This window comes from Arvicola amphibius, chromosome 18 (assembly GCF_903992535.2).
Source record: "Arvicola amphibius chromosome 18, mArvAmp1.2, whole genome shotgun sequence".
Lineage (NCBI taxonomy): Eukaryota > Metazoa > Chordata > Mammalia > Rodentia > Cricetidae > Arvicola > Arvicola amphibius.
The window spans coordinates 31,967,219-31,980,181 of NC_052064.1; the positions used below are offsets into that span (position 1 = coordinate 31,967,219).

At 46.4% G+C, this 12,963-nt stretch overlaps 1 protein-coding gene across 1 annotated transcript in view; it reads left to right on the forward strand.

Annotated features, from left to right (window-relative positions):
• The window catches only part of Cflar (CASP8 and FADD like apoptosis regulator), a 45,705-nt gene that overhangs the window by 13,915 nt on the left and 18,827 nt on the right, over positions 1-12,963 (forward strand). The window contains 5 exon segments of the mRNA XM_038315293.1: positions 5,590-6,127; positions 8,416-8,521; positions 10,022-10,157; positions 11,170-11,234; positions 11,236-11,256. Of these exon segments, the coding sequence (XP_038171221.1) occupies positions 5,802-6,127; positions 8,416-8,521; positions 10,022-10,157; positions 11,170-11,234; positions 11,236-11,256 (654 nt within the window). The 5' untranslated portion in view covers positions 5,590-5,801.

Genomic DNA, 12,963 nt, shown 5'->3' on the forward strand with positions numbered 1-12,963 from the left:
GAAAATACGTGGGTGTGGAAAAGAAGGGGAGATGGGCAAGGGGGCGTTTCACCTGAAGAAGGGGAATTCCTTTAGGATTTTTGAAAGGCCCAGTTGCCTTTCCTGTCTTGCATAGAAGCTGTAAGGTTTGAAACAGGGTCGTGGTTAAGCAACAGGATGTTGATCAATCAGGGTTGGGAATTTGTAGAGCAGGGAGGAATCAGAGCTTGGACAGCCCTGTGTGCTCTCAGGAACGAGGAGAGAGTGACCATCCTGTCTGAGGGGGCGTGGAGCTCTGAATGGAGTCCCCAGAGGTGGGCTTGGCTGCTGATGGACATGCTGAGCCTTTGTATTGAGCTTTAAAGACTGGTCTAGAATGTGGCTCCATTGTGGAGTGTGCCCAGCATGCCTGAAGTTCTGGCTTCAGTCACCAGCCCTGCTTAAAATCAGGCTTGGTGCTGGGCCTAGTGGCTCACGCCTTTAACGCCAGCACTTGGGAGGCAGAGGCAGGCAAGGCCAGCCTGGTCTGTATAGTGAGTGAGATCTGGGGGAACTACGTCATGAGACCCTCGTCTCAAAAAACAAAGAAATGAAGGACCAAAACAAGCAAAATCCCAGGTGTAGTGGCCTGACCCTGTAATCCCAGCAGCTTCAAGGATATCCTGGGCTACAGGAGTCTCTTGTTTCAAAAGAAATAAAACAAACAAACAAACAAACAAACAAACTCCTACAGCTACCCCAAAGTCCATGTTGTCATCTGAACCAGTAAAATCTGCCCTGTCCTTTCGGGAAGGCTTCAGGAATGTTCGTTCTAAGGTCTCTCTGTCTACATACACACAAAGGAACTGGAGTGGCAGCTGATTGCGAGCCACCATGTGGGTGCCAGGAATAGAACCCAGGACCTCTGGAAGGGCAGACAGCGCTCTTCGCCTCTGAGCCATCTCTCCAGCCCCAGGAGTTAAGATTTTTATTATTCTGAATCTTCCTACTCATGAATAAAGTATGGCTCTCCACTTATCTGGGTCTTCGGTAATGTCTTTTTAATAATGCATGTTTTGTTCCATTAAGGTCTTGCATAGCTTTTGTGTGGGTCATTCCTACATATGTTATCTGTGTGATATGATAATATACGGTGATTAGTACTATAGTTTTTAAACTGCTTTCTTTTGGGCCCGCTGTAATTTCTCCTAATTTCTTACACCGGTTGTGCATTTGAGGAGGTGGTTATTTCTGTGCTTCATGCTGCATCTCTAGGGACACTGTAGCAAGAGTTTTGTTTTGTTTTCAGATTAACTAGCACCTTGTTTTATTTGAGATATGGATGTCTCCCGCTGCCCTGGAACTCTCACCAGTGAGCCCAGCCATCCCCCTGCCTCTGTGTCCTTGACACTGGGATCACGAGTGTGCAACAGCACAGATGTAGAGCCTCAGAAGGGAGGGCAATCTACCTCATGAGACAGTCTCTAGCATGGAACATTTAAATTAGAAGACATTGATACATCACAGAAAGACTCAGTCAGTTTGGGAACTGAAAATTTAGGGGGTTTCTTGGACTCAGTGCTATGGTATGGGAGAGATGCCTCATCCTTGATCTGAGGGAGATGGGAGATTGTTGGATGTCCAACAGCATCCTAGCCACTGTCCACCAGATCCCAGAGCTACTACTGGGGGATGACGACCCAAAGCAGATATCATCAAATGACTTTGGGGGGGCACACTTGCTGTGCACTAGGCTATGAAGCTGGCCTGTAGAACTGCAGAAAAACCCTTATCTCCTGCAACCCCCCTGAGCACACTCATGTAGGCTCTCAGATGCAGGCCCCGAGGATTTGCGTTCTGCTTTGTCTATTGTTGTGGTGGTTTTAATTGTTAAAGGGTTTATTTATTTTTATTTTATGTGTTTTGTTTTGTACTGCATGTTGTGTATGTGCACCGCATGCCTGCAGTGTCCAAGGAAGCCAGAAGAGGTCACTAGACTCCTTTGGAACTGGAGTTACCAAAGGCTGTTAAATTGCCTTGTGAGTTCTGGGAACCAAACCCCCTGGCTTCTTCAAGAGGAGCAAGGGCCCTTTATTTGTACTTGACTTATTACATATAGTTTTTCTTATATTAGTTATAGCCTTCTTTTTATTTTAGACTAAAAGGGGAAAATATAGTGGTATATTATTTGTGTTTTAATAAATAATGTTAGAGGAGAGAGGCCTCTTGTTGGTTCCTGGCTGCCCGGCTAGCTTAGACCCAAAATAATCACACAGAAACTGTATTAATTAAATCACTTCTTGGCCCATTAGCTCTAACTTCTTATTGGTTAACTCTTACATCTTAATTTAATCCATTTCTATTAATCTGTGTATTATCACATGGCTGTGGCTTTCCGGCTAAAGTTCCGACTGGCATCTCTCTCCGGTGGCTCCATGGCTTCTCTCTGTCTCTGCCTTCTTCCTCCCAGCATACAGCCTAGCTTTCCCCGCCTCGTTTCTGTTCTTCCCTGCCATAGGCTCAAAGCAGTTCTTTATTCATTAACCAATAAAGCAATACATAGACAGAAGGACCCCCCACACACACCAAAATAAAGCTTTTCTGAAGATCAGAGGGCAAAGATAAGACTCTAGAGGCCAGGGAATGATGGCACACATCTTTAATCCCAAGACTCTGGAGGCAAACCAGCTTCAAGGCCACCCTGGGCTATATTAGACTGAATCTGCCTAAAAGAGAAACAGAGTTCACACAAAGGTGATCCCACGCCTTTAATACTATACTAGGGAGGTGGAGACAGGAGCAATATGGCTGGGTGGAGAGAGGAATATAAAGGGGAAGAGACAGGAACTCAGTGAAGCTGGAGTCTGAGGATTCCTGGAGACAGGGATCTTGCCCTTTGGTCTGGAGATCTGGTAGCCATAAAAGGTCCTATTCTCTTTGGATGGATACCTTGCTCAGCCTAGATATAGTAGGGAGGGCCTTGGACCTCCACAAAGCAATGTGCCTTACCCTCTCTGAAAATTGGCTTGGGGGTGGGGTGGGAGGATGTATGGAGGGATTGGGAGGAGGGAAGGGATTGGGAACTTGGATTGGTATTTTTAAAAAATCTAATAAATTTTAAAAAAGGGTTCTCTAGTGGTTGGCTGATCTTCAGGTTGAACCCCAATATCTGTCTCTGGGTTTTTATTATTTGTGCTACATTTGATTGTAATTTTGCTCATGCTAACTGATACATGAGTTTCCCTTCAGCAAGAGATAATTACTTTTCCAGCTGGAGATAATGGTGCAGCCCTATAACCTCAGGACTCTGGAGGCTGAGACAGGAGAATTGCCATGAGTTTGATGCTAGCCTCAGCTTTTATAGTGAGTTTCAGGCTAGCCTGTGCCACATGGCTGTAGGAAGATAAGGCCTATACATGTCAAGGTCCTGTTTGCAGAAAAAGAAAGAAAGAAGTCCTCTCATTTAGGAAGGGGACCTTCTGTGGGGGTTTTGCATTTCTGCTGAAGGCCTTCTTGACTTCCCTAGTATTGGGGAATTTTCTTATGCTAATTTCTTAGCCTGGGCTTAATAGAAAAACCCAATAAAATAGTGATTATTTAGATTATAGTTCAACCTCTTCTTTCTGTGCTTTTCTCTGTCAAGTGCCCAATCCCAGCAGCCACAAGGCCTGCCTGCGCTGCGCCCCAGCTTCCAGGCTTGGAGGGTTGCTGCATCTTAGTGGCCTGGCTCTGTCTGGGAATCTGTGTTCACCTCTTGATAGTTCCTAGCAGCTGTTGCCCCTGAGTAACTGGGATTTGGCTGCCAAATTGTGTCCCGTCCCCTTTCCTCCATCCCCCATGTCCCCCCGCCCCCCTTTCCAACCCTCCCCCGTCCCGTCCGTCCCCCACCCCACCCCACCCCGTGTCCCCCGCCTCCGTCAGCACAGAGGCTTGTGAGCCTCTGTGATGGGCAGAAGGCACCATGGGCCTGATAATGGGATAAGATACCCACCCGGGCAGATATTGCTCTGTGTGTTAACTCTGGCCGCGGCTTTTCATTTGCGGCGAGCCATGCAAGTTAGGCGACTGTCTTGGCAAGCAGGATTGAAGAGTTCCTTTCTTCTAGTTTCTCTCAGTCCTTTTTCAAGTGCGTCTGTGGACTTTTCTTACTCTTAGGTTTAATGGTCTCGCATTTTATTTTTCCCTTACTTATTTCTTGTTGGACACATAAACATTTTAGAGGTTAAGCCTAGGACAGCATCCAAGAAGAACATTCCACTTCTCGTGATCAGAGGAGAAAGACAACTTCCTTGGCCTTCTTGTTACAGAAAGTAGCAGTTAGGTTAAAGCGTTGACCTCCCGGGGATGGCTTGCAGGCTTCCGACATCTGAGAATCACGCAATTAGTCACTGGGGCTTTTTGAGGAAAGTCTTTCGAGCACAGCTTTTTCTATGGAGGGTGATGGTTTTAGTCATTTCCATACCTTTATTTATAAATAATCCTATTTAAGTTGTTCGGATAAATGGGTATTGAGATTGGCGTAGTCTTAGATGAATACTTAAATATCATCATACAAAATAGATGAAACCATTATCATCTAAGAGTTAGATTGTGTTTCTGTTTTTTCCATTGAGTTCAGAGGATTTTTTTGTTTTGTTTTGTTTTGTTACTTAGAGACAAGGTCTCCAGTATAAGTATAAGGGCTGACAAGATAGCTCAGTGGATAAAGGCGCTTGCTGCCTGGACCCACATAATAGGAGAGAACTCTGACTCTTTAAAGTTATCCTGTGGCCTCCAGTTGCAGGTGGAATGCCCACAAATCCCTCCCCTGTATAAACAAACAAGCAAACAAACAATTTTTTTTTTTTTGTGGTTTTTTTTTTTTTTTTTTTTTTTTTGGTTTTTACGAGACAGAGTTTCCCTGTAGTTTCTAGAGAAACAATTGTATTTTAAAAGTCAAAACCAAAAGATTTATAGTCCAAATCTGTTCTGACGGAAGAAATTGACAGTTAGGAAATCGTGCCTTGAGCCGGGCACTCAGACCCGTGGTCCCCCCAGGTCTTCCGTCCACTCCCATGATGCCATTGAGAATTTTGGTGGCCATTGCTAACAGGGAGCAGGTATACTGAGGGTCGGGAGACTTGGCACATTCCTGGGGCACAAGGTCCGAGGACCTCGTGTAAACTCAGGAAGCGCTTTGCCCAGCCCCTCTGGAGGGTCCCGTGGGCGAGGCTGTGAGTGCAGGGTGGAACTGGGGCAGGACGTGGGGAAAGGACAGAAACCTCATTTGGTGCGGACCCTGCAGGGAGGCGCCCCTTTGCCAAAATCTGCTTTCGTTTAGTTCTAAACGAAATGGGAGGGGCTAAGGAGTGGGCGTGGGTGGCAACTCCGGTGACAAGCTTCTCAAATCAGCTGCTTAGTCACTGGACTTTTCCTCTTCCCCTGACCTCTCTCATGGTAACTTAGTCATTAGCTCCCTAGCTAGTGATTTCCCCTACCCTGCTTTTTATTCTGATTAAACCATGTGGGATTTTTTGGAGGTAATTTTGCCTTTGATGTCATTTTCTTGAATGTGTCTGGGTTTTCTTCTGTGTCTTTTGGCTTTTGGCTCAGTTTTTGACTGTCTGCTGAGGCTCTTTCTCCTACTTAAAGGGGTGAACCGGATTCCCTTGCTTACAGAGACCCAGTAAGGAAGGGAGAGCCTGAACTTCAGCTCTTAGGCGAAGGGATCCGGCAGGATTAAAAGTGTTCTCTCACAGCAGCGTGCCTCTCCTGCAAGAGCCGGGGAAGAAATGAAGAAAGGCCTCCAAAATGAAGTTGTCGACTCGTGGTGCGCGGAGCCCTGCTAAGTGGATAGACGCTGGATGAGACCCTGGCTGCTGATTTTCTGGAACATGGCCCTGTGCCCGGTGTCTGCTGAGGTCATCCACCAGGTGGAGGAGTCCCTGGACGAGGAGGAGAAGGAAACGATGCTTTTCTTGTGTAGGGATGTGGCCGAGAACCTGGCTTCACCTAACGTCAGGGAGCTCCTGGGCAGTTTAAGTGAGAGAGGCCAGCTCTCCTTGGCTGCCTTGGCTGAACTGCTCTACAGAGTGAGGCGCTTCGACCTGCTTAAGAAGATATTGAAGACGGACAAAGCGGCGGTGGAGGCCCACCTCCGCAGAAACCCCCACCTTGTTTCTGATTATAGGTAACTCCTGAGCTCTGAGCTAGGCTGCACACGGGGGAGGGAGCCGGGCTGTCTAGATGGTGTGGGCAATGAGAAGAACCGCATCACTTCCGCTTCCTTCTGACCCAACTATGCGCAATACCGCTTTATGGCGTGGAACGCTCTGGATTTCTGTTTGTTGGTTGGCCTTGTGTTTTTCGGAAGCCCGTTATAGCTCAGGTTAGCTTGGAACTTCCTGTGTAGCCCAGGCTGGGCCTCCAACCCATAGCAATCCTCCTGCCTCGGGGGTGGGCTCACACATAGCTTGCTTGAATTCAATAAAACACGAGCTGCTTACCGGGTTAGCAACTGGGGGAAAGAGCATCATGGGAGTGGAAGGGACAGATAGTCTGTGCGTGCGGGAAGGACAGACTGACAAGAGGAAGAAAGGAGAAACAGAGCTGCCATTTCTTGCCAGTCCCCGATGGCGTGGGAGAGGTACTGACAAAGAAAGTAGCAAGAGTGAGTAACTTCCCTACCTCCATAGAGCTGTGGCCCTTTCTAACTCTTCCTCCGACCTGGCAGCCAGCCAAGGAAGTGCCCTGCAGGGTGGGTTCCCTTCCCATAGTCTTGCCTCTCTGCCTCTGAGGGGGCCAAGGGGGACCTTTCTTCAAGGAACTGCCTTCCACCCCCTTCTGGTTAAACCAGGACGACGATCTATGTCCCTAAGTCCGAGAGCCTCGGAGGACTTCCTTCCCCATATGAGGGAGCCTCTGGAAGGATTGTTTTCTGAGGCAAGGAGGAGACCTTGTTCCTTTAAATTGCTTCCTGTTCCTCCAGGCTGCTAGTTCTGTTGATTGTGTAGTATGTATTTGAAGATGATGTTTGTTATTATTATGAAAAGTACTGAAAAGCTGGAGCCAGCATGGGCTTTGTAAAGTGTTTCGAGGTGTTGGAAAGGGCTGTGTTAAGCCTCAAACATACCAGTTACAGCCCACCCAGGCTGAGCCAGTTACTAACTTTACAAAGAATAATAAAGCCCAGAGAGCTATGCTTGGTGATGAAGACCTGAAATCCCAGCTACTCAGGAGATGGAAGCAGGAAGGTTGTGAGTTCAAGTCCATCCTGAGTGACTTAATAAAACCCTGTCTGAAAAGGTGGGGGGGGGGGCTAGGGGGAGCTTGTGTGGAACTAGAGCTCAGCGGTAGGCCCTTGCTTAGGGTGCTTTTGGTTCTGGGTTCAGCCCCAGCACCACAGACAGTGATGGAGCTCCACTTGTTTCTCTTTGGATAGTGTACCAAGTGGCTTTCTGTGTGAGATACTTGGGGTTATTGTTTCTCTTGGTAAAGTTTCCCTTGTCCGACCATCAGCTGATACTACTGATCTCACACATTGGGGGGCACTCACCTGGTCCCAGGGATTGCATTCAGGTGCAGTGGGTAGTGGTGGGCATGTCAGGCCCTCTAGAGGAGGCTGGCCCTTGAGGTCACATGATGGACCTATTCACCGGTCTGCTAGGCAGGCTTCACCAGGGCCTAGCTAAGCTCAGGCCCCCCCCCAAAAAAAATTCCCAAAGAGTATGGGGGAGTCTCCCTGGGAAAGCCACCTCTACACAGGCATTCTGATGAAGTGTGGTGTCTACCCCAGCCAGAGCAGAGGTGAACGCATTGGGAGGGATTTTCCAGACTGGACATTTGTGGGCAGAAGCTCCATGGTGGGCGTCTTTTAACACTCAAGTGTGGGCCAGAGATGTTAGAGATGTTTCTTTGCTTTTAGAGAATCCTGAGACTCAAAAGTGTGGTCCTTAGATTAGTGGTGAGCAGAGAGGGCCAGGCCACTCTGAATTCGGTCTTTCCTGTTACTCATCTCTTTGATCTCACTTTGACTTCTGGGAACCTAGGGGTTTTTTCAGGGAAGTCTACTTGCACAGCTGTTTTCGGGGCTGTTGGTTAGAAAGGGAAGTACTGTGTCCTACTGTAAACAAAGGATAGGCCAGGTGTGGTGCACCCCTGTAATTCCAGCACCTGGGAGGCAGAGACAGGAGGACGGGTACAGTCTGAGGCTAGTCTCTGTCCAGGGAGAGCTAAGATAGTCAGGACTACACAGCAAGAGCTGTCTCTAAAAACCAAACCAAACAAAAAACAGAAGAATGAATTTTCCTTTAGAATTTTCTTATAGTTTCTTGGGGGATATTTCTATCAAGGCTTCTTGTTTTATAGAGTGGGGGGAATCTTCCGTGGGACAAAAATTAGTCAAGTTGTTGGCCTTGGTGAGGGATGGGCTCTTGGATTCTTGTCTGGGTTTACTAAAGAAACTTTTGGGATTTACAGGGTGCTGATGATGGAGATTGGCGAGAATTTGGATAAATCCGATGTGTCCTCGTTAATTTTCCTTATGAGAGATTACACAGGCCGAGGCAAGGGAGCCAAGGACAAGGTGAGTTGTGTTTTCTTGGTGCCCGTTCCGAAGAGCTGCCAAAAGTAGGGCTCTGGGGCCTGGAGAGATGGCTCAGAGGTTAACAGCACTGGCTGTTCTTCCAGAGGTCCTGAGTTTAATTCCCAGCAACCACATGGTGGCTCACAGCCATCTATAGTGGCATCTGATGTCCTCGTCTGTCATGCAGACAGAACACTGCACACATACATAATAAATAAACCTTAAAGAAGAAAGAATGAAAAGAATTCAGAAAGAAAGAAGTAGGGACTGTTCCTTGTGCTATGGAGAGAGAGGGAAGTGGGCAGCCTGCTGCCATGGTCCCAGGAGCTTTCTCTTCTCAGATAGTTTTTCTGTAACCCTGGTAGCAAGAGAATGGTTTTTTAACTGAGAGGGAATTAGGTTGGTACTCTTTCCTCCTGTGACCCCTGGGAGTTTCTTTTATGCTTAGATTTGGTCCTGATTTATGTAAAAGTCACCGACCTGCTGGCTTCAACATCAGTTCTCTGATTTGACAGCCCTCTTCCAAGCGAGGGACATCCTGTAGATGGAGTAGAGATCTGAAGGGCTTGGCTTGCTATTCCACTCTCATTTGCTGGCCCTTGGCTCTTTTACTCCCCTCAGTGGCTGTGGGTGGAAGGTGGTTTTGCAGTGTGTGGGAAGTGACGAGGATAGAAATGTCTGACCGTTTTAGAGTTGTCGGGGTTGCGGGAAGGGTGTTTGAACTCCTGACACGGTTAACCTGAGGACGGGCCAAGAAGAATCTCCAACTCTGGAGGTGACAATAAGTCTTCCAACTGGTTTCCCTGCCTTTTAGAATTCCCTCAGGCTCCATGATTATAAAAATACAGAAGACATCATGTTCCAACATCAAATGTAAATGAAGAAAATGAAAGCTGGGAGTTTTTTGGGGGTTTTCCCTAATCAACGCTTTCCATTTATATGTAATTAATTAGGCTTCTTGTCTTTGTAAAATAACGATTAACGGTTAAGTAACCAAATGTTAACCGTGAGCAAAATAAAACCCAAAGCCATGCCTGCTTTTGAAATCGTGATCTTTCCGGCCCAGCTGCTTCAGGGTGAATGAGTCAAAGGGTCCCACTCTTTCTGGGAGCCATCTCTTGAGTCAGAATGGCCTAGAATGTCCAGGATGCATGAAGACAGTTTAGAATGGCATTATGAGGATTTCCCATATCAATCTTTCCTCAGCTACCACCCCCCCCACTCTCTGGGAAGCTCTTACGGTGTGTGGTGCTGGGGATCAAGCCCAGGGTGTCATACATGCGAGGCAAGCTCACTCTGCCACCCGAGCTACGGCCCTAGCCGTATTTGAGTCAAATTCAGGAGGGCGATTGGTTCTGAGCAGAACTGTCACCAAGGGTTACCAGAAGGTCTCATCTTGCCACCTTTTCCTGATATATGACCACCAGGTGGCCTAGAGTTTGCACTACGGACCTGTTAGCTCCACTCGTGATGTGTGTTTCTTGTTGGTGATTCTCTTAGAGTTTCTTGGATCTGGTGATTGAACTGGAGAAACTGAATCTTGTTGCTGAAGATCAATTGAACTTACTAGAAAAATGCCTGAAGAGTATCCACAGGATAGATCTGAAGACCAAAATCCAGAAGTACGCACAGTCAGGTAAGAAACTTTGGCGTCTCAGTGATCTTCAGCGCACAGCAGGAACGGTTGGCAGAGAGTTGTCACCTGTTGGGTGCCTGGCTGAAATGGAAACCCAAGCATCCCAGCCCCCCTCTAACCTACACCTTTATAGCCTTCTCATCCCAATATCCCAACCCCACTGGCAGATCTTCTGCCTCTGAAAATTGCCACTAAGCAGATCTTACCATTCTGATCTTTAAAGAAGTCTGTTATCTCTGTCTTTAAAGGGCAGAGAGGACTGTGAACTTTCAGGACTTTGATTATAGAAAGAGCCCTGTTGCCAAGCTCCATGTTGGACCTGGTGACCACCATCCAGCTCTGGGCGGTGTCACCCGAGTCTGATTGCTGTCCTGTATGTGTGCTGCATTTCTCTTAACCTCATGGGAAAGGTCACTTTTAGTTAAAGGGGTTGACCCTTCTACCTTACACCTTCACAGGGTCACCAATGTTAGGTCATGACTGAGACTTGCTTATATATAAGGCAATCTGCCCTCATTCTGAATGACAGAGTTAGGAATGGCCTTAGTTTCCCTTTTAATTTAAAAGTATCTTTACTTATTTATTTATATTTATTTACTTATTCATTTAGGTGTGTGTCTCTCTGTGTGTGCGCGCACATATACACACCACATTTCATGTGTGGGGCCTGGGAATTGAAATTAGTGTGTCATCCTTTAAATCATTTTTTTTTTTTGAGACAGGATTTCTCTGTAGCTTTGGAGCCTGTCCTGGAACTAGCTCTTGTAGACCAGGCTGGCCTCGAACTCACAGAGATCCGCCTGCCTCTGCCTCCCGAGTGCTGGGATTAAAGGCGTGCACCACCAAAAACCCGGCAAGTCATTCTTACTGGTGGACAGAAGTCATCTGAGCAGATGCTTTGAATTCAGATGGTTCAGGTTTAAGATATTTGAAAAGATTGGCTGGGATCTGAGGCACTGTTGAAGACTCGTTGACAATTCATGAATCTTAGCCCCTCTCTCTCTCTTTACAGGCCAAGGAGCAGGGTCAAATTATATAAATTCTCTCCAGGCTTCTCTTCCAAACTTGAGCATTCAAGGAGCCTTCCTATAATTCAAGGGTGAGTCTGGAGCCGGTGTATGGAGTGACAGCATGAACCCGCTTCAGAGGAGTCATAAAAGTGTGCAACTTCTTATGATTATAAACCTTAAAGAGATCAGCTGGTGGGTGGTGGCGGCTCACGCCTTTATCCCAGCGCTTGGGAAGCAGAGGCAGGCGGATCTCTGTGAATTTGAGACTAGCGTGGTCTACATGCATTCTAGTATAAACAAGGGCTGCACGGAGCTGTCTCAACACCCCCCCCCCAAAAAAAAACAGAGAAAACAAGAAAAAAGCTGGAGAGATGGCTCAGCAGTTAAGAGCACTGGCTGCTCTTCCAGAGGTCCTGAGTTCAAGTCCCAGCAACCACATGGTGGCTCACAACCATCTGTAACGGGATCTGATTCCTTCTTCTGGTGTGCATGAAGATGGGTCACTCATGTACATTAAATAAATATTTAAAAAAAAAGAAGTAAAAAGAAAAGAAAAACTGTGTTTAATAATATATCTGGGGAGTTAAGGAATATGTAACAAGAAAGTATCTTAAGTGTCACATGTCTGTTACATAGGTATGACTATTATTAATATTTGGGTGCTTTTAGTCTTATTTTTGTGTGCATTAGTAAATGTATCTATTTATACAGTTGGATAGTTTTTCATTGTTTGTTTCTTTGAAGATTCTCTTTTAAAATAAAAATAGATAGGATGTACCTGTAGAAAGAAAAGCTTCAGTGTCCCCCGAAGAAATCTTAAAACTGTGATTCCCTCCCCCGTACACTCACGACCCAGTTACTCTCTGTTTAAGGCGACTCTTCTTGACCAGTCTCTTGACTGTGCAGAGATTGGTCTACATACATACAGCCTACAAGGGGTAGCACGTCTTGCCATCCTTCTGAACGCAGCAATTCTTAGACATGGCACCACACGGGTTCACTATGAGATCACACATGTAATCCAGTCTGGTCTGGAGTCCAATGTTAACCCAGGCTAGCCCCTCCTTGCTTCAGCCTCCTAAGTGCTGACGTCGGAGGCCTGTCTTGCCAGGAGGGCTCGTAGCTTCCGTTTTTTCTACCCACACCAACCATGTATTTAGTTCTTTTTTGCTGATGTGCAGATTGCCTCTGTTCCTTGTGTTGTGATAAACATGGCTGCAAAATAAATATCTGATTCTCACCTCCTTGTGCATTTTCTTTTTTTAAAAAAAATATTTAATTAAAAAATATTTCTTTTTTTATTTTTTTTTGTTTACGTGTATGCATGTGTGCCCGTATGAGTTTTTGTACACCCATGTGTGTTCAGGAGCCCCGTGGCATCAGAAAGAGGGCATTGAATCCCCTAGAACCAGAGTTGCAGGCAGTTCTGAGCCACCATGTGGGTGCTGGGAATTGAACTCAGGACCTCTGGAAGAAAGCCAGTGCTTCTTAACCTCTGAGCTATCTCTCCAGTCTTTTGACTTTTTACTGAGTGTGTCTTAATAATTTAAAAATTGGCAAACTTTTCTTTAATGAGTGACAACAAAAGATATCTCTTTCTAGTAGTGATCGTAAAGTGTCTCGTGGTCATGTATGGTTGTGCTTCTGAGGAGCACAGTTCATTTTGTGCTTATTCCCCGGATAATCTTTATCACGAGAAGAACCTAGAAACCTTGGTATAATGTGAACCCAACCCCTCTTAAAGTTATGCGGACTTCGGGGTGGATGCTTAGTACCCGTGTTAAGTTTTTGCGGTT